This window comes from Astyanax mexicanus, chromosome 4 (genome assembly GCF_023375975.1).
Source record: "Astyanax mexicanus isolate ESR-SI-001 chromosome 4, AstMex3_surface, whole genome shotgun sequence".
Classification (NCBI taxonomy): Eukaryota; Metazoa; Chordata; class Actinopteri; order Characiformes; family Acestrorhamphidae; genus Astyanax; species Astyanax mexicanus.
In genome coordinates, this window is record NC_064411.1 from 17,583,559 (window position 1) to 17,605,685 (window position 22,127).

General features: G+C 35.9%; 3 protein-coding genes across 8 annotated transcripts in view; 1 reads left to right on the forward strand and 2 right to left on the reverse strand.

Moving 5' to 3' along the window:
- The window catches only part of LOC125801155 (zinc finger protein 420-like), a 573,258-nt gene that overhangs the window by 220,886 nt on the left and 330,245 nt on the right, over positions 1-22,127 (reverse strand). The window lies entirely within an intron of this gene.
- Positions 1-22,127, reverse strand: part of LOC125801156 (zinc finger protein 585A-like) — a 520,678-nt gene that overhangs the window by 168,306 nt on the left and 330,245 nt on the right. The window lies entirely within an intron of this gene.
- Positions 8,556-18,448, forward strand: LOC125801172 (sterile alpha motif domain-containing protein 3-like). Of its 4 annotated transcripts, none has more exons than XM_049477448.1 (8): positions 8,556-8,884; positions 10,820-11,050; positions 11,796-11,873; positions 14,347-14,508; positions 15,093-16,049; positions 16,190-16,345; positions 16,718-16,807; positions 17,936-18,448. In XM_049477448.1, exons 5-8 carry the CDS (start codon positions 15,108-15,110, stop codon positions 18,239-18,241), a joined length of 1,494 nt encoding a protein of 497 aa, XP_049333405.1. In that variant the 5' UTR covers positions 8,556-8,884; positions 10,820-11,050; positions 11,796-11,873; positions 14,347-14,508; positions 15,093-15,107; the 3' UTR covers positions 18,242-18,448. The 4 variants fall into 4 exon arrangements, with proteins under 4 accessions (XP_049333405.1, XP_049333406.1, XP_049333407.1 ...); XM_049477449.1 differs by having other exon boundaries at positions 10,820-11,017; XM_049477450.1 differs by having other exon boundaries at positions 10,820-10,865.

Here is a 22,127-nt window from a genome sequence, read left to right on the forward strand (position 1 = left end):
AAGACAGGAACCTTTCACCCTATCGACACACAAATTTATACACATATATAGACTGATAATCTGATCTTGATTGCAAATTTTCAGCCAAATCGGACATGTTTTCCCTCTACAACGGCTGGAAAACTACAGCGATTTTGTAGGCCTCAAGCCTGTATTATCGCTTTTTTCTAACCTAAATGGACAGAAGTCAGGAACCTTTGACCCTATCGACACAGAAATTTACATACATATATAGACTGATATTGTGATCTTGATTGCAAATCAGATATTTTTTGCCTCTAATATGGCCAAAGAGCAACAGCCATTTTGTAGGCCATAAGCCTGTATTATCGCTTTTTTCAAGCCTAAATGGACAGAAGTCTTTTTAATAAATAGAAACACACTGATAGGGAATGTTATGTCTTTCTGATAGAGTGATAGATTTCCAGCAGGTTATATGTGGTCTCTTGCTGCGCTCTGGTGGTCATTTGGTGAAACAGCTACAGGTGAATTATTCTAAATTAAAGCTCTGCTGAACTTATTCAATCTTGCTTGTCTTGCTTAATTGAACATCTTTATCCTTCTTGTTCATGCTGGTCAGCCACCTGGGTCATTCTTGTTTAGGCTCCACCCACTTAATTTTTTTTAAATTTGCATAATATGCAAAACCTACTTTTGAGATCTTGTCTTTGCCTCCTTCACCAATCATGACATGTTTGGTGTCAAACAGTTCAGCAGACCTTACTCCTCAATAATTATAAAAAAAATCTTTACATTTGTAAACAATATGGCCGCCATATGCAAATTAGTTTTACCATGGTGCAGTAAAATGTTTTTAACACTTATAACTTTTGAATATTTAACCTGACATTAATACCACTTCAGACCTTTGATCATTACATGATTCTCAGATACCCTGTCAATTTAAGTAGACATACACCCCCAGGGGGCGGAGCCAATGCTCGATAGCTGTTTCTCTAGAACCATACAAGCTATCAAGGTCATCCTAGCCAATTATCATCTATGGCCCATGCACTAATGGTACACCAAATGAAAATTTGATATGGACACTTTTGTGGTCACTATAAGCCAATCGCATTCCAGTAAGCTTTTGACAGGCTGAATGTTAATCAGGTCAAAACTTATACACTATTATTGATATTATTGGTTATTGATATGTGCCCTTTTATGCCTCACTGCTAGGCTCTCCAAATGCCCACTAGAGTGCAGCAAGAGACCACATAAAACCTGATGAACACTACAGCTCAATTTATCAATGCTTTCCAACTAGTTTACTCACACCACTCATCTAGCATTGTCATTATGGTCTTTATGGTCACGCTGGTCACCTAGCTTGGTTATGCTGCCCATCCAGCTAGGTAATTCTGTTCATTCACATTGGTCATTATGGTCCTGCTGGTCATCCAGCTTGCTGGTCAGCTTTGTCATCATAGCAATGCTGGTCATCCAGCTTGGTCATACTGGCCAAACACCTTTGCCATGCTGGTCATCCAGTTTGGTAATGCCGGTCAACCGGCAACATGTTTTAAGCCTAACTGGCCTCCAGGGGCCTCTTTGCCTGTAATGCTCGAACCCCGTAAATCGCCGCTTGCGGCTATATTTGTGTTTGTTATTACAGTGAAATAGCAAGTTTTCTGTTAAATCAGTAAGCTAATAAATGTTACTTGTGAAATTCCTCTTCTTGCCTGAACTTTTCCTCACTATAATCACTAAATCTTTCATTCTTACATTTAATATTTTACAAGTGGACTTTTATTTTGACGGGAGAGTCACATGACTTACCAGCAACTGTTGTGGTGGAACCGGATTTGCTAGTTGCATGAGACGACGCTGCCTGTTTCCGGTCTACGACTGGTAGGCGGAGTCATTTCCGCTTTTCGGCGCTGGTCAGCAGACAGTATGGCTTTTTACACGCGATCTCTCCAGGACTTACCAAAAATAACTATAAATGATGTACAGCGCCCAGGAGTAAGAGAGAATATATATATATATATATATATATATATTCTCTCTTACTCCTGGGCGCTGTACATCATTTATATATATATATATATATATATATATATATATATATATATATAATTATTTTTGATCTATTTTTAAGTTATTCCCTGTGTCTAGACCCTCTGTAAGTTATAAATATGTATAATGTATACTGGCATCGGGATATATATATATAGTTGTTTACTATTGTATATCCTTAGTTTCACACAGTTCAGTGTGTGATTAACCCAGAACCCATTATTTATAATATATTATATATATATTTTTTATATTTATATTTTGTATATATAATATATATATATATATTATTTATAAATAATTACGTATATATAGATAGAGAGAGAGAGAGAGAGAGAGAGAGAGAGAGAAGTTCTACCCTGTGTCTAGACCCTCTGTAAGTTATACTGGCATCGGGAGATATATAGTTGTTTACTATTGTATATCCTTAGTTTCAAACAGTTCAGTGTGTGATTAACCCAGAAGTTCTCTAAAATTGTTTGTTAATATTTAATATGCATTTATATTACATTAGTATTTGAACCGTAAAATATTTGTGTTCCCTCATTATCCCAATAATATGTAAACAACGTTTGTTTTACCTGAATCAATTTTGTATTTTGAATCAACATTCAGAACTGGCTCTGGATTCTTATGGTTCAATTTATTTATTTTTATTGAATAAGCTTGTAAATATGCCTTAAAGTTTTCATGTGACCAACAGTAATGAATTTTATAAAAGAAAAACTGGCCCATTGCCTTCGTTATTGGAAATAAAGGCATGAAATAGTATTGTTGTTGAATTTGATTTATTTTTTATTATTATTAAAATATAACAGTTTGGTATGTTTCCCAGTGTCTCCAATTTTTTATAGAGGATCCTTTAATTATAAAATAACACAGTCTGTTTTTTTTGTTTTGTGTTTTTCGTTTCTCCTTAACTTTAAAAACACTCATGGTCGCTTTCACTCTGTACTCCTGCCGGCAGTTCTCCCCACAACAACTCCAACCGGAAACTAGTATACCTACCACTCACTACCCGGAAGTTAGGTGGCGCCATCTTGTGCACAGAGCCAATTAAGTAAAGGAAAATTAACTAAACTAAACTAAACTAAATTAGTGTAACTAAGAAATGTGTAGAGACTGATCACACAAACTTAAAAAGGAATTTCCACAGAACTGATTAATCTCAGGTGTGTGTTAGTGATGTGGGGGAGGGGGGGCAGGAGTGTGAGGTTCCTTTATCCTGTGTATGATCTGTAAAGCCCCCCCATCCCCAGCTCCACGACCCCCTACTGCAGACTGCTGAGCAGAGCTAGGAGAAGATCCAGTGCTGGTGGTGTAAATGCTGCACATGCTGAAGGTGCTGAAGGTGGTGTGGGTGTAGGAGTGAATGTAGAACAGCGTGATGGAGAGATAGAGAGAGAGAGAGAGAGAGAGAGAGAGAGAAACTTCTCCGTACCTTCTGAGGTTCAGCTGATCCCGCTCTTCCTCCGCTCCAGCTACAGACCCCGGAAGCTCAGCGTCATCCGGGTTATGTAGAGCCCCGCCCCCTCCCCGGCTACATCACATAATACACCATCACCGCTAGAGGGAGCCCGCGAGGGAGTCCTCAATGCATGGAGCTGAATGGAGCTAAACAGCTAAAACTCTCATTTAAAACACTGTATAACTACTTCTCTGGAGTTTTCCTTTAATTTTACAAAGTAGAACAAAGTATTTCACTAAAATAGAAAAGAAAACGTACCTCTATATTTCCATTTTCTAAAACTAATGTTTTGTATTAAGTAGATTTACTAGCATTACTGCTACTGATGCTGGAGTTACATACAGAGCTCATTTAAATGGATTAAAACTGCAGTTTATAAGCTTTAATAATTATCTCTGTGGTGATGCAACTTGTCTCATTTCTTTTATTGTTGAGATTGTGTAAATATGAATGAGAGTTTGTTTAAATGTTTTCTTCTTGTTGGTACTTACATAGATGAAAATAGTAATCTACTAAAATAAATAGGAAAACATATTTAAATATAACTGGAACTTACTTGGGTTGTGGGGGCTGCTGCTAAATGGTTGTTAGAATTGGGTTAACTGCACTTACATTAAACTCTAAAATTAAAGCAGCAATTGCAGTTCTGGACAGTATGCAGATCTCATTAGTCTTGATAATGAAAAGGTAGGACATTTTTCATGTTCTTTCTGTTTACAACTCACTCTGAGGAATTCTGAGCACTTCAGAGCACTGACTGGTGTGTCACGGGACTGTGTAGGGTACTACAATCAAAAGGGTTGCATTACTGAATACTACATACTGGGCGGTGTGTAGTATGCAGTACATACTAGTGCAGTATGCAGTATAGTAGTATGCCATTTCGAATACAGCCTAGGACTGAGATAAAGTGAGCTATGGCTAGCTGCTCACTTTCTCTTATTATGGCTAGACACTGAAAGCAGGTTTTACCTCTTTGAAAACTTGAATGATCTTAATTTGTACATCCGAGTATCAATTAAAGACATTTAAGGTATTTTTTCTGAAAGAGAACCGCGTTTAGGTGTTGGCTAGCGTTCATGTTTGGTAATTATAACTAGAAAGCTAGCTAGCAGCCACAAAGTGAGCCTCTGAGATTATCAACGAATAAACGTATAATAATAAAAAACGTATCACCATAAATACATGATATACAAATAAACATATTCCATATTATCATACATCACATAAAACATTACTTATTCCCATACAATATGAAAAGTGACTTTATAATATCGTAATTTATCACCACCATATCCACCACATCTTACCTCAGAAAGAGCTGAATGACTTTCCAGTTGCACAAGCTTCACTTTATTCTGTTCAATGAATCAGTAGGAGTCGAATCACAAGAATAACTAAACCTAACTGTTTTTAAAACTTCACATTTTACAATTTTATATCATAATAAATGTATGGTCAACATTTTCTAAATAAGACTAACCGAGTCTCCTAAATCTGAGTGACTTATAACTTTTGTACATTGTACATTGAGGTTGTTCTGAAGTGATGAATCAACCGAAGCTTCCTGAAGTTGACAGCAGATTGATTCATTTCCAGCGATAACTTTTTTTTTAATATACAAAAAAAGAACAAAATAAAACAATAAATATAATGCACAAAAATGGCTAAATGGTGGAATGCCAATACGTTTGTCTGATTGAGCTGTGTTCTAAAACTTTTGGTTAAATGCTAATATCCAAATACCATTGAATAAATGGTGGTGCAGCACAGATATGCCTCTTTATGGTTTAGTATAGCTTCAGCCCAGCAGTGTAAACTCTTAAAAGCAGAAACTGTTATGATCATAAACCACAAGCACATGTCTTTCTGAAAAATGCCCATTTTGAAGAAAATACTTTCAAAGGGTTTAAAAGGGCTTAAATAGACTTTTACATTTTGATAAAAACCTTTAGAAAAACACTGCAAAACACCACAAAACCAGCAGAAAAATATAGAAACCATAGAATATTTGTTTTAGCAGGGAAAGGATAGTAAGCTTAAATGAATGTGTTTAAATTCAAAAGACAGGTATAAAAACAATTAAACACATTTTATTTTGAATTAGTTTAAACACAACACACACATAAACAATCAAAAACACAAACACATGCCCTCCCGCCCACCCAAAAAACCCTAACAGAACATGCTAAGAAATATTACAAACACAACACAAAAACTTGTCAAATTACCACAACATTAAAAAGTGGGCTTTCAATGTTTAAAATGACCTCCCCTTCCCTCACAACAGCTACTTTTAACGTCACCACTCCACACAGTGGCGGGAACGCTGAACTCCTCCATGGTGTCACTGAGGAGAACAGTCTCATCGCCTTTTGTGGAGATTCCCACGATCTCCATCTCCACTGTGATCTTCAGTGACTCTGGTTCCTGTAACACAGAACATGGTGATAGGAGTAAGTTTTAACAGTCTACATTCTTTTCTGGTACAACAGCACAACAATAAAGTGTTAAACTACGGCACTGTAGTTATTAGTAGTGATGGGTCAGACTCTTAGCCGGCTCTTTCAAATAAACGACATGCGCTGACTCCAGAGAGTGAGCCAATATATATATATATATATAAATATAAATGTATAGATTAAAGTTTTACAATGATACATATAAACCACAGTAGAAGACAGCATAAAAATATACATTAAGGAAGAAAACTAATGATAGAAATAGTGAAATACTAACAAGAGGCAACAGTGAAAGCTCCTCATAAACTCTTACAGTTTTTAGGCATTTCTTATTCTTAGCAATCTCTAAAGGATTTCAAAAGTGGAGTAAAGTCCAGTACGAAGATATCAAATCAAGTATTTACAATGATGATAGTAGTATTTACTCAATAAAATAATAATATTAATAATATACTTAAAATCAAGATCAGTGTATGAAAAAAAAAACATATATCACCAAGGTTCACATTTACAGAGATTTTAGTTTTCTTTAAAAAGAAAGAAGAAAAGTCTTGCCAGAATTAAGATACAATGGAACATAAAAAAAGATGATTCACGTTCTGATTGACAAAAAGAGCATTCAACATTGAAGTGCTTGATCTACCCACACCCTACACATGTGACCTCACATAAACTGTGTTTTGTAGCAACATCAGCTCCCTCTTCCACAACAGGGCAGATCATAACAGAAACCAATCAAACCCTCAAACATGAGCTCCTTTTTATGTCAATCTTTGCTAAAGTTTTCAAAAAACATCACCTGGATGCTTGTTTTTTTTTATTTGCACAATTATTTTTTATTTTGTTGAGTGACACTTTGTTGATGGTGTTCAGCGCTGTTTATTTCACTGTATAGAGTTGCACATTTGAAAATAGTATACACATTTACATTGGACCTGTTTGTTTACTTGAGATGGGCCTTTGTTTTTGTATTTCATTATTTATTTTTATAAAAATAAAGCCATATAAATAATATATATTTTATATAATGTATGTTTCAACTCTATTAATTCATTGTACACATAATTTGGTAATAAATTGAATTAAGCAACCAAAAAATATAAAGAGCTACTTGCAAGCCGAAAGAGCCGTCTCTTCTTATACCTCTTTTCCACCAAAAAAGTGCTGGTGCCGGAGCCGGTTCCAGGGAACCTGCCCATGTTTCCACTGCTCTAAGGAGTCACTCACTAAATATGTAAATGTGGTTTGATTTGTTACAAACAGCAGAGATGTAGTAATGATTCAGGACATTCAAGGCAGAAATTAAAAATGATGCAGTTCTAGCATACAGTTTTTATACACATTTTTGCAGTCTCATGGCTCAGTACATCTGTAACAAAAAAAAAATCTAGGAACTATTAAAATCAATAAATACTTTTTTTTTTTACTTTAAATACATTTATGAAGCCTATACCTATGTAAGAAGTGTAAATCATCCTTTACACACAAATTTCTTCATTTCTGTATTGGTATTAAGAACTGTATATAAGGTGTATATACCTTATATAAGGTGTATGGCTATACATATGCCTATTGGGTTCTATCTTTTCTTCTCAAATTAATGCACTGAACTGACGCAGCTCTCTGTAATGAACGTCAGTCGGTAACAGATGCTGTAAATACTAAATGCCTCTTAAGAATATTTTTTAGTTGGAGGACCATTGCTGTCTTAGAACTCCAGGCCAATATTTAATAAAAATATATTTGTTTAAAAATTACAAAAACATTATTGATTTTAAATTATTGAATTATTGTCCAGCCTTATTATGTATATATTATGTACATAATACTTAAGGCTGGACAATAATTCATATTCAATATACATATCAGTGGTGTGCAGTAAGGCCTCTAAGGGGCTGACCAAATGTGCATGTAAATAATTACTTATTTTTTTATCAGGATGTATATAATTATTGCAAGTGTAAGCATTTATTTTATAGATTAACTAAAAAAACAGCAACTAATTCAAAGCATTAGTCTGTGTTTTTCGTTGCTATAGGACTGTATGATTGACAGCGGTACTGACCAATCAAAGCTCTTTAAAATGTCTTCTGCTCACGTGTCCGCGGACCCTTCTCCTGATTTTGAGAAGGGTGTAGTAATGAGTCTATTAGAAAAGTCTTAGGACAATCTAACCAATAAGACTCATGCTTTTCACTCCGGGGGCGGGGCCATGGCTGCCTAGCCCCTTCTCTGCGCTCGGATGAAGGGGTCAGGCTACGCGCATTGATTAGTAGTAAAACGGAGAGCGCATGCTGGATTAATTAAATATTTAGCTAACTATCATGGAAATAAGACAGATATTGTGTCATATTATATTAAAAAGCCTTTTTAAAGGCTGCCCTTCAATGTGAAACTAAGTAATATGCCGTGTGACTGGTGATTTTTGTGTGTACTTAATGTTTTGGCTGCTCTGGCGTCCTGTAGAGATACAAACGAGTGATATTTGTTAAACGCCTGTACTTGTAGGAACATTAAGCATTTATTGTTGGGTCTATTGTATGCTTTTGTAGTTTGTAGCTGTATTTGTGGACTGTTTATGTGTATTAAGTTCATTCACTGTAAAAAATAACCTTGCACTTTAGTTATCTGAACTTAAAATGTATTGTTAATATGACTACACATTGCGGAGTTTGTTGAGATAACTCATTATTTCATGTTTATTCTTTCTTAAAAAATAAAAAGCTTTTTCAACTTAGATTTTCAAGTCAACTGAAATCACCAGAGTAATTTAAACCGCGCAGGTGCCCTCAACGTCTTTTTTTAACGTGCGGTACGTCAGCGCAGGGGGCGTGTCTTCAGGATAGAGGGCGTCCGTGAGGTCCGCCATTTCATGCTGGAGACAGTTCTCAAATCTGGCGAGTTGAATCTGGCGGGCATTTTACCTTTTCGGGTAAGTTTTTTAATCTCTTCACGCTTTTATTGCGTTTGAGCCGGTATAATGTTCTCATAGTTCTCCTAAGGTGTCTGATAATATGTAAGGCACGTTGCTGGCTGGCTAGATGTAATGTTAGCTAAAGTAATTGTTGTCTGGCCTTCGGTAGCTAACTAGTTAGCTTAGTTGCTTGCTAATAACCATGTTAGCTGCTAGCTACATAGCTAGAGAGAGGCATACCACTAAATAAAAGTATCTATCAAACATTTAGACATATGTTAGCTAACCTATGTATGTTTTAAGATTAGGGTATAATTAGCTGACCTGAGTTCTTTAGCCGTTCCACCTTAAATGGTGAGTCCTTTCTGGCGCCAGCACCTTATTTAAGGTGGAACCGAATACTAAAATGAGAGGCTGGCAGAAATACCTACATTTCACCTTCAAAAAAAGTGCAACAGGCTAGTATTTACCCTGAAAATATGATGGGTAGTTCAGTATAAACACTTAAATGGGGTTAGGAACGTTTTTTAAATTTAACTCAGGGTCGCAACAGGCTAACTAACTGAAGTTAGTCCGGTAAAATGCAGAGCTTCAGGGAAACATGTTGAGGTAGGCGACCACTGACATTTTTTTCGTGTTGCTTTTTCGACTTTTTTTTTAACAAAATTAAGGCTCCTGGTGGGTTCGACAGTGTATTTAGCAAAAATCAGTCGAGGAACGTTCTCGCCTTACAAGTTGCAAACAAATGCAGAGTCGGAGGTCTAGCCGCAGCGCTAACCTAGATCAGCAGTTTCAACAAATGCCTTCGTTTAACAGGGTTCTCGCGGTTCCTACGCTACGTAGGAGTATAACTAAGGTTAGCGCAGATCTAGCTAACAGACTGACCTTACGGGCGAGTTAACTAAGCTACCGGGAAGAAACCTAAGGTTAGGGGAGAGCTAACTTACTGAACTTTAGCGTTGGGCTAGCTAACATGTTAACAAACGAACGCTTTACGGCCAGCTAGCTAACTGCAATGTCTAAAAAAGTATTGACTAAGGCTTTAATAAATAAATATTATTAGTCTGCATTTTACAACTGCAGTTCTTTTGTGCATGGTAAATGTCACTGGGTCTTCCCACCCAAGTGGGGGTACATATCACAATCTGCACGCTGTGCAAAACTTGTTTTTGTGAGTTTTTATGACTTAGCCACATTTTTAAAAATGTGGCCAACTCAGATAATGATGAACATTGATAAAAAATATTGATAAAAAATATTTGATTGATTTGATTTTTAAGTTTTGTTTTCCAATACAATGCATTTTCTCCCAAAGTAATAATGGCTATGATTTGGGTTCTTAATTTATATTTATTAAAGTCTTAAAAGGTCTTAAAATGCATGATTAATTTGTCTTTTAAATGGTGCAAGAATCCTGTTAAAGAAAAGCTGGCTTATTACACTTTTTCCCTTTCTACAGGTTACTAAAGACTGCAACACTATCTAGTTAGTAAATTTGGAAAGAGACTTTTCTGCTATACTAATCATGTCAGAAATAATCCTCTTTATTTGCAACAACTAGTTATTTCACAGATAAAACAGATATACAAAAAACATTTTTAATGTTAAGATCCTATTGAATGGTAAGAGTTGTAGGTAACGCCTGCCGAGTTAAATTCTAACTTGAACTAAAACTCTTAAAATCCTTCAATCTATAATGATTATAATAAGCACGTTTACAGTGTGGTATTCATACTATTACTTATAGGACAGTTTTATACACTTCCTCATATACATCTACCTCAACATAAACATGATTTAATTTTATAACTCGATATTGTTGTAGCAGTTTGTATTTATTGTTATAATTATTGTTGATAATGTAGGGTAATTGTAATACTAATAATTATTATTGTACCTTAAAATTTCTCCCTGTTGCAACCCTAATTGTTATTCTTTTATTTTATCCTTTAGGTTGTGATCTGAGGGTGTGAGTGCTGTTAATGCATGAAGTGGAAATGTAAGCTTTGCACTTACTTCACAAACAATCGTCGAAAAATACTTGGACATTACAGATCAAGCCACTCTCATTACGGAGGACGAGTACCGATTCCTTGTATTTACAGTGACTGTGTGTGCTCTTTTAAGTCACACAAGGCTCTTGGAATACATGTGAGACAACATGGATTTTGCTACGGTGAAAAAGTGAATTTTAGAGTCAGATGTCTGCTATGTGCATTTAGTCAACCTGCAAATCATAAACAATACTTTTGTCATCTTAACACTCATTTAAAAAACAAGGAAACTGTCACCTGCCCATTTAATGGGTGTAATTTTAAGTCAAAAGTTTATTCCAGTTTTACCTCTCACAGAAGTCGATATCATGCCTTGGATTTTTTACAAAATTTTAAAGCAGAGCTTCTTTATGGCCCACCACATGGTGAAAACTCTGATCCCCTATTAGACACTGGTGGGTATTCTTCTAATAACACTGAGTCAGCTGTTCGTGATAGTTTTGATTTTCAGTCTGATGATGATGAGGATGCTGCTGATGATGAAGAAGAGCGAGGTAGCATTGGTGACAAAATTAGGAATAGACTTGCATCTTTGCTTCTACGAATGCAAGCCATCTTGCATGTATCTAAATCAGCTACCCAGGAAATAATCAATGAACTTCACGAAATTGGAATTTTAGCAGGTGACCTGTCAAAAAAAACTGCAGAAAACATTTTTACAGAGCTCAGTTGTAATATAGATGAGGCCACACTAAAGTTGTTAAAGGAAAGCTTACAGGAAACCAATCCTTTTAGTTGTCTGTCACAGAGTGGACCACTGGGAACTGAATACAAAAGACAGTTGTTTTACAAGGAAAGATTCAACATAATTGAGCCAACTGAGTATGTGTTAGATCCTTTACTTAACAAAACATTTGTTTATGTTCCAATTTCAGGTGTGTTGCCAGCATTGTTGAACAAGTGTGATGTAATTGACAAAGTTTTAGAGGAAACAAATCTACCATCGCTCTCTGGTCAGTAGGGGTGGGAATCGTTTACTATCTCACGATTCGATTCGATTCCGATTTTGGGGGCCACGATTCGATTCAAAATCGATTTTTGATTCAAAACGATTTGAATTATAAAAATTTCTGCTTCTGGCTTATGAATCTTATTGAAAAAAAACCCCTCCATAATATACACTGGTCCTGGAGCAGGTAATGTGTTACAAAAACAATAAAATGTGCAGGAATGTGGGTCCTCAGTGACAGAGGAATCACTGGGATATCACAATGACGTTAATGAACAATAAATAAATAATAAATAACACTGCTTTATTACCAGGCTACTAGCGGTGGTGTGTAGGTGACGCTGCTGGGCTGATGTGATGATAGCAGTGGAGCGCTAAAGTTCAGGAGCAGCTGCTGATTAACTAGTTAATTTAAGGTCGTTGTATTTCTTCAGAAAGGGGGCAGGAGGTGGAGAAATTAATTCATATGGTCCATTCCTTAATTCCTCTGTGATGAGGAGCTGAAATTAGCTCTGATTAGCTTATTGTATTTTTCCGTTCCGCCTTAAATGCTGCAGCCCGCTGCCACCTGTAGCGTTATTTAAGGTGGAACTGGAAAGTTAGCTAGTTAGCTAGCTAACAGTTACTGAAACTAACTACTAGCGATCTTTTTTATGCTTGTTATGAAGCATTCTGCCATAAAACATTGAAACTACACGTTAATCTAAGGTAATATAGTGCTTGTTCTGCCATCTTACCGGTGATTCTCAAACACCTACGCTCTGTGTGTGTCTGGAAGATCTCCGTTTGAAAGGACAAGCGCTATCCTCAGGGTTGCCAGGTCCAACAAAAATACCCAGCCCAAAATCAGTCTAAAACCCGCCCCTCAGAATCGATTTTGGGACATTTTAAATCGATTCTGAATCGTAGTAAATGAGAATCAAGATTCTTATGTGAATCGATTTTTTGGCACACCTCTACTGGTCAGTACAGATCTTTTCATGATGGACTGTATTTTAAAGAGAATCCAATTATTTCTCAAGAAGAATTATCAATTTCTTTAGGATTGTATATAGATGAATTTGAAATCTGCAACCCTTTGGGAACTTCAAGGAAGAAACATAAAATAACTGCTATTTATTGGGTAATTGCTAATTTGCCTGCCAAATACCGATCTGCCCTATCTAGTATATACCTTGCCTTGCTGAGCAATAGTAATGATGTGAAAACATTTGGGTATGCACAAATAGTTGAACCACTGCTTAAAGAGCTTTGTACACTTGAAACTAAAGGATTTTACATTGATAGGCTAGGTACGTTTGTCAAAGGCACAGTCCTGTATGTGTCTTCAGATAATTTAGGAGCACATTCGTTTGCTGGCTTTCAGGAGTCATTCTCTGTTGATAAATTTTGCAGATTCTGCTTAGCCAGTCGCAGTGATATTCAGAGTACATCAGTAAGAACTGGATGCTTTCCACTAAGAACAAAAATATTGCACAATGAAGCTGTTAAGAGCCTTAAAGAGCACGAGAGCATAGTTGTTGACGGAGTTAAGGGTGACTGTGTTTTAAATGAACTAAATTATTTTCACTGCATAACGGGCTTTCCACCTGACTTGTTACATGATTTGCTAGAGGGAATAGTGCCTGTGGAGCTGTGTTTGTGTTTAAAGACATTGATTGGCAAGAAGTATTTTACTTTAGAGGAACTGAATACTGCCATTCAGCGTTTCCCATACAAGTTTTCGGACAAAACAAACAAACCACAAGCAATTCCAAAGGCATTCACGTTAAAGGGGACAATTGGGGGGAACGGGCATGAAAATTGGACACTTTTGAGACTGCTGCCATTGCTAATTGGGGATAAAGTACCAGAGAACGACAAAGCTTGGGGTGTCATTTTGGATCTTAAAGACATTCTGGAAATTTTAACTTCATCTACATTCACTGAGGAAAAACTGTTCTACCTTGAGGCCAAAATCTTTGAACATCGGCAGCTTGTACAGGAAGCTTTTCCTACGTTTAAGCTAAAACCAAAGCACCACTTTCTTGAACACTATCCCTATCTAATTAGCTGCTTTGGTCCTCTGCTCGACTTCTGGACAATAAGATTTGAGGCCAAACACAGCTTCTTTAAGAAAGTTGTCCGGGATGTTAATAACTTCAAGAACATTTTGGTGACTTTAGCTTCAAGGCACCAGCTCATGTTAGCATATCACATGGACATGCCTAACATGTTCAAACCAACAGTGGAAGTTGGAAAAATTTCAACTGTTTCATTTGAGATTTTGGACCTCTTTGTGAAAGATGCTATCAGAAGGAAATTTGGATGTTTGACTTCTGTATCTCTTGCCACAACTGCCTTTATCCATGGGACAAAGTACACTCAAGGAATGTTTTTATCCACTGGAAGCACAAGTGGACTTCCTAATTTTGGGAAAATGATTAATGTGCTATTTGTGGAAAACAAGCCCTGTTTTGTTGTGGAACCTTATACAGCTTGGTACCTGGAACACCTCAGATGCTATGAAGTCTGCAAGAACCACTCTGCAAAGCTGCTTGTAGTCCAGCCAGAGGAGCTCAATGACTACTTCCCCCTGTCAGCGTATATGGTGAAAGGCAGACTTCTGATCTCTCCAAAAGGGTTTCTGCTCCATTGAGGTAAATTTCACCAAATTTAGTCAAATACAAAATAGTTATAAATTTTACATTACCACGTTATAAGATGTTGCAATTTTTTAGAATTGTTTTGTGGTGTTCATGTATAATTGTATGTCTTGCTCATTTAAGTGTAAAAGACATAAACAATTTTATTGTTTTGTCCATTCAGAACATAATAACCACATCCTTGTTTCTATACTCACTGTCCACTTATCAGCTTCACTATACATATAGGACATTATATGATTAGTGAGTCATTTGATTTCTATGCATACTTTATTATCCTCCCTTTACCATTTTCTTCCATGGTCTGGACCCCACAGTACATACTATTGTCTATTAAGTGCTAGTGTCTTTATATGGGCTAAAAAATAATAGCACAAATATAAATAGCTTGTAATGCATCAGCTTCTTTAAAATAATAATTCCACCTTTAATGTAACCAAGACACTGTAGTGTACTGTTGAATGTAGAATGTGAAATTTAGAACAAGGAGCTGGTGAATGAGAAACAAAACAGTGTGATGAGGCAATATAGTGAGTTTTTTTTCTCTCTCCTTCTCTCCCCTCCTCCCTCTCCCCTAGATTCCAGTGTACAAAATGTTGCTAAGAATCATTATAAACAAGGATGATATTAGGAAGATACAAACTGACAGTGAGCCAGAGACTCTTGATTCCTTTTATTCTTTTTTGAAATGCAAGCTTGGATTGGGAGGTGACTTTGTAGTTCAATTTCAAGATCCAGACTTTGGCAATGAGTTCTGCAACTTGTCAAGCTTGTCTGAACTTCCAAAAGAGAAGGCCACTTTAAAGGTAATCCTCAAGCAAATCCCCGAGTCCCCTCAGACTGACTCAACGTTGGACACGGCAAGTCTCTCGTCGCCCTCATCATCTTCCATGGAGGACACTCCTTCCTGCCGTCGGCCATGGCCTGACCCTTTTGTGATTCCAAAATTCTCATACGATGTGGAATTGAAGCTTAAACGTGGTAATGAAGCCTACCAGGAGAATGGAACCCTTCTGATTACAAATAAAGACACTAAATCTGAGATACTTGAAAAATTGGCTGAAGAAATTTACAAATACTCAGCATACCCATCTCGAGAGCAGTATGACATTGTTGCACAGAGCCTTGTTAAGAAACATCCTTGCCTGAGAGAGCCTGGATCTGTGAAGGGGTGGTACTGCTGGAAGTTCAGTTTAAAGTTTAAAATGGGAAATTACCGCAACAAGCTTCGTGTGTCTGGATGTTCAGAGCTAACAGTGAATCGCCGAAATTCAGGACCAAAGCAGAAGCTCAAGAAAGCTAAAAAGTCTGAAGTCAACTTTCTTCCGGATGTTCCTGAAGGCAAAACGCAGAATGTGCTGGAAGAGGAGAGGGCAGCCATTGTTGCAGAGATGAAGAAGAAGAAAGTTGATTGGAAGAAAGTTACTGACATGATGGCCAGCACATTCCCTCTGCGACGAAAAGAAATAGTTGAAGAACAACCACTTGTGGCAGAAGTGAAGGCCAAGTGGCCAGCTTTGTTCACAGATACACAGGTAAGTCTATGCTATGTTGAAAATATATTTTTTTGTGTGAACTAGCTTCATATGGATAAATTGTTAAATTTTTGCAATTACATAAACCATAATTATTTAGGTAACAATGAATAATTTGTTAGTTCTGCTTTGTTTTGTAGATTGAGGCTGAATTTGCTCGACTAACTTCCACTGACCTGTGGGACACGTTTGTTTCTGGGCTGGATCAGTATATGGAAAGATTCTTGCAGATGTTTAAGGCCAAGAGTCACTGCATTCAAGCACTTAGCAGCCTCCTGTCTCTGCTTGATGATGATGTGAGTACAAGTGTGGAAATGTATAGGCCAGAACATGCCATGCATACTCATCTGCCACACATTCTCTTTTATTTAGCTCTTTTTTTTTATGTGGACTTGTGTGCTTTGCCCTGTGAGGGGCCAGTATGTCTGCAACTCAGGACACAAAGTAATGACCATGCCAGCTGAAAACTTAGGTTACACTTAGTGATATACATTTGGTCTTGTTGGATTAGATTATTTGTAGTATGTACATAAAGATTTTTCTTTGTTTGAATACATAACGTTCTAGCATCAGAATGTATTCGGACATACCCAATGTTAATTGTTTTGATTGTGGTGAAAACCAATGTGCACTGTCACTTTGTCTTAAGAGTGTGCTGTCTTCAACAGAATTCAGTTCAAAAGAAAAGGGCAGTCATTCTGAGAGGCCTGCCACATTTTCTCAGGGAGGATCCATCCAAACTTCTAAAGATTGCTGAGGTAAGCTTGACTGGAATTTTCTATTTTTATTTTGCATCTAATCATTATCTTTTATGCAGACAAATGCATGCTTAGTAACAATGTTAGTTACACTCAAATTATATAGATTTTTGTTCATCATATACAGGGCCATCTCAAAAAAATAGAATATCTTTGAAGAGTTACTTTATTTCAGTAATTCAGTTTAAAGTGTGAAACACATATATTATATAGATGTATTAAACACAGAGTGGTCTATTTTAAGCGTTTATTTATTTTATTGTTGATGATTTTGGCTTACAAACATCAGTGTATCAGAAAATTAGAATATTGTATAAGACCAATTGATACTTTTGGCAGTGTGAGCAGTTTGCTCAGTTTCCAGTCCTGCTGGAAAATGAAATCCGCATCTCCATAAAAGCTGTCAGCAGAGGGAAGCATGAAGTGCTGTAAGATTTTGTGGGAAAAAAAACTGCACTGACTTAAGACTTGACAATAAATCCCAGTGGATCAACACCAGCAGATGATTAGCATATCTCTCCAAACCATCACTGATTGGTGGAAACTTCACACTAGACCTCGAGCAGTTTGGACTGTGTGTCTCTCCACTCTTCCCCCAGACTCTGATCCCTTGATTTACAAATGAAATGTAAAATTTACTGATGATCAGTGATGGTTTAGAGATGCATGTCATCTGCTGGTGTTGATCCACTGTGTTTTATTATCAAGTCTAAAATCAGTGCAGTGTTTCCTGGAAAATCTGCTGACAACTTTTATGGAGATGCAGATTAAATTTTTCCAGCAGGACTTGGCACACTGCCCACACTGCAGAAAGTACCAATTGGTCTTATATAATATTCTAATTTTCTGATACACTGATTTTTGGGTTTTGTTGGCTGTGAGCCATAATCATCAATAATAAAATGAATAAACGCTTTAAATAGATCACTCTGTGTGCAATACATCTATATATGAGATTCACCTTTTTAACTGAATTACTGAATCAAAGTAACTTTTCAAAGATATTCTTATTTTTAAACATTTATTTAATTGTGTGTGTGTGTGTGTGTGTAAAATTACTGCCTGCTAGATTGATTGTCCATCACTAATTTAGTAGTTAACTCATCATTTTTCTTTTCTCACTTGTAGACTACAGAGAGTGAGGAGCAGATGGCAAAAGGAGTAAGTATTGGTGTCTTGCTGATACAAGAAGAGGAGGACGTCATTGACTTTTCAGTGGTACTGGAAGAGCAGATCATCCTGAATGGCATTACTGACTTCCCCCATGCGGTAGCTATGCTTGTTGGTCTGTTATTCGCACTTAATATTGACTACCCCAAGGAACTGCGCTACACGTTCGAGGTCATTCAGAAGGTTTTAATGAACATTGGAGGTGAACAGTGTTCTGCTAGGGTTCACGGACTCAGAAACAGACTCTTGTGTAAAACTCTGTAGGTGGTAAAGCAGTCAGTGGATATCCCAAGAGTGTGCTGTGTTTATCTGAAACATACATGTGCTTAAACTGAGCATAATATTTTTTTCTGAAATGTTAAAGACTACATGCAAAGTTCTATATAATTGAATTGATCAGGTGTAAATAGGTCGTTCAGAGTGGTTTGAAGGGATTCATTATAGAGAAATTTACAGGCTTATTATTTTTTTTTTTTTAAATGGTCATATTTTTCTTAGCTATCCATACCTCCCGTAGCTTATATTTAGGTTATGTGTTGTAATGTTTTATTTAGTTAGAATTAAGGTGCTAATAGATGTATTATTCAATCTCATTTGGCCACTCTTGACTTCTTTACTTTTTTTCTTTAACAAAGTATAATTGCCAAGTTCCATAATGTAAGAATTTATTCTGCAAGGTCTGTTGGACTGTATTCAGGATACTATGTAAGTTGATTTCTGGTATTCATGGTTCCTGTTTGAGCAAACATGCTTGTAGTTATTATTTTTGTTGTTTCAGATAAAGAGTTTTAGCTCTACACTGCTGCACAACTTGATAAAAAAAAATTTCAGCCAATTTAGGTGAAAGTAGGGCTGAGTGGTATGATAAATATTTTATTACAGGGATTGCAATGGTCCAGCTACTAATCCGTGGATCAGTCCCGGGTAATGCTGCTTACCATTGGCAGACAGAGCCTCAGAGAGTACAATCGGCCTTGCTCTCTCTGATGGGGGGGAGACAGAGCTCCATATAATCACCCGCTCAATGTTTGTGAATTAGTAACCCAATGATGCTGTTCAAACAGTTCAAAAAGAACCAGTGTCTGACCTATGTTATATAGGAGGCATGTGTTAGTCTTCACCCTTCTAGTGTGGGTGGGGTAATTGATTTTTCTAAATTGGCAATGCATTAATATTATTTTCCATCAGAAAAATGCATAGTAGTGGCAGATTCTTAAACAATGTGCTGCACTTAGACTAATTATAACTGTAATCAAACGTGCAATTGGTCAGGGTGTTTTTAGTACTGATGAAATGTACATTATACACAGATGCGTATTATTGCTAATTTTATGATTATACAATGAAATATTGTCATATTGCTCAGCTCAAAGTTGTTAGCTTTCAACTAGAATGGATCAAACTTCTCACAAGCACATATAAGCTGTTATAGGCTGTTTTTTTCCCCAACTGAGTTACTGAAGTTGTGTGCTGTTGTACAACTTATTGTATGTGACACTGTTAGTCATTAGCACTGCTAGAAAAATCTCTGTATTCTGCCAAATTCTGCTTATGACTTGTACATTAGCTAAATTTAACTAGTAACTTTCTTACAATTTGTGTTTTATAATTTAATAATTTATTTTGGATTGGACTGAGCAGGCTGTTTTTCCTTGTTTATTAAACTGCTGAAAGTGTTGTAGTTGAATTGCTATTTTTTCCTATCAGTAACTTTACATAAAATAGTGTTTGTAACAAATTGTTAAACTATTTGGAAGATGTTGTATAAACCTTATGTCAATTAGGTACGTTTTCAGATAAAGGGAAGTCTGTGCTAGAGAATTGAATTAAGAGAGTCAAAAATCATGTTAAATGATCAAAGGTATTCAATTGATATTAAAGTGATAAAGCTGGTTAAACTAAGTAATTTTAGTAGAACTAAATAGTGGACACATTACATTGACTACATAATTCTATTTAAAAGGAGTCAAAATCATGTTAAGTGAACAAAGGTATTCAATTGATATTAACAAGTGATAAAGCTGGTTAAACTAAGTAATTTTAGTAGAACTAAATAGTGGACACATTACATTGACTACATAATTCTATTTGAAAGAAGTCAAAATCATGTTAAGTGAACAAAGGAATTCAATTGGTATTAAAAGGGGAAAAAGTTGGTTAAACTAAGTAATTTTAGTAGAACTGATTTGATGTCTAGTTCATACAACAATACAATTCTATTTGAATTAAATTGTCAACTAGTTACTTTAACTCGAGAATTTACGTTCAAGCAACAAAAAAACGTTTTCACTTAACTAATTAATTTAATCTTTGTAACCTTTATGCAAAGTTTTAACAACTGGGCTTTCTAATTTTACTTAACTTAAAATTTTAAGGCAGCATGGACACTAACTTTTTTAAGTTGAAACAAAAAGGATTTTTTTTACAGTGTTGGAACTACTGGTCTGAATCTTCAGGTCTGGAACTTAAGCTGGTTCTCTGGCTCTATAGCAGTGGTCTCAATCTTATTCTATCTGGGGGCCGCTGTAGGTAGAGACTGGGTGAGGCTGGGCCGCACAGGACAAGAACACGTATTTTATTCAACACATTCTGCCATGCCAGGTGTTCTGTCGAGTGATGCTACCCATCGATACGCGCTTTCTAAAGTGCTAACCTACATTTGTATTATTATTTCAAGTGTACTATAATAATTCTGTTTTTCTAATATTTTTTGTTCATTTAATAACCTGGACTCACTGTCATTACATTGTCAAAGTGTAATGGCAATTAATAATAATAATAATAATAATAATAATAATAATAATAATAATAAAATATGATCTTAAAATAAAAAAAAAGATTATAATAAACTCTTACTACCATAACTTTACCCTGATACGGTGGTTTAGACTATCCAAACATAGTACATGAACTTCTGCTGGAAACATGCTCTAATATTGTGCTACTTTTGTGCTTTTACCTTTAAATATACACAAAAGGGTAGCACGGTTTGTCAGGGTAGCACAAGTCGACAGAACACCAGATCTCTCGTCTCGCCGTGTGGGCGTATCTTGAATCCAAATAAGGCTACAGGTGTAGTCAATTTTAAACTTTTAATGATTAAATGAACTTTACTGTGCTCTATATAAATCCATATTTTGCCGTTTGTGTGTGTAAGGCTCGAATGTGTGTGTGTGTGTGAAGTCCCTGATTGGCTGAAAGCAGCGCGGCGGCTTGATTCATTTGAATAAAGAATGCGGGGTTGCGTTCAACGCAACGCAACCCAACCCAGCCGGTATGCAGTGTCTCTCTCCATTGAAGTGAATAGGATGCGATGTGCTGTTGAAGATACATCAGCAATGTTATTTTATTCTTTATTCTGTTTATTGTTTATGTAAAAACTGGGTTTGCAACATTGAATATTAATCAAGCAATCGGTTATTTACACTGGAGGAGGACCCTCATTTACTGTGCCGCTGAGCATTTACAGTTTAAAAGGGATTAAAAATATTATAAATAAAATTAGAAAAATTAGAAATAAAAACTGACATTTACTATAGACGGAAAAAATATAAAGATAAAAAAGGAAAAATAAAAAACTTTAAAAAGATCATAAAAATTAATACATCAAAAAGAAAAAATATATATCTTATGAAAAAAATTATTTGATGAATAAAAATAATAACAATATTTAAAATTAATTAAAAAATAATTAATATAAAATAAAAATTCATTTAAAACAAAATCAAAGGCTTTCTAATAGTGCGCAGAATAATATCAGTTTCAGTTAGTTTCGGTTTCAAATAATTGAAACAGCTCACTAAAACCTCAACCTATCCTTTATATTTGACAATATTTGATTAACTTTACAGGTCCTCACTCATCTTAATTAATTTAACTAAACTGAGTTGTTATATTATTTGAAGCCTCGCGCTGAATTCAGCTCGGCGATGCGAGAGAGAGAGAGCGGCGCATTTTGCCTGATTTCTCTTGATTGAATATGAGTAAATATTCGAATTTAATACCATACATTTGGCTACACTTTATAGGACTTTATTATTAAAAGTTTTTTTAATCGCAGTGCCATGCAAGCTTTCAAGCTCGTTCTGCGTGACTGCAGCATTTTAAAGCGCAGGAGAGATTTTAGTCAATTAATTAATATATACATTTT

Bases quoted from the DNA above. Each gene is read 5' to 3' on its own strand.
- LOC125801172 (XM_049477447.1), top strand. From the start codon at position 15,108: ATGTTGCTAAGAATCATTATAAACAAGGATGATATTAGGAAGATACAA. The intron at 16,050-16,189 runs GTAAGTCTATGC...TTTGTTTTGTAG, and splicing joins CTTTGTTCACAGATACACAG to ATTGAGGCTGAATTTGCTCG. The intron at 16,346-16,717 runs GTGAGTACAAGT...TGTCTTCAACAG, and splicing joins TGTCTCTGCTTGATGATGAT to AATTCAGTTCAAAAGAAAAG.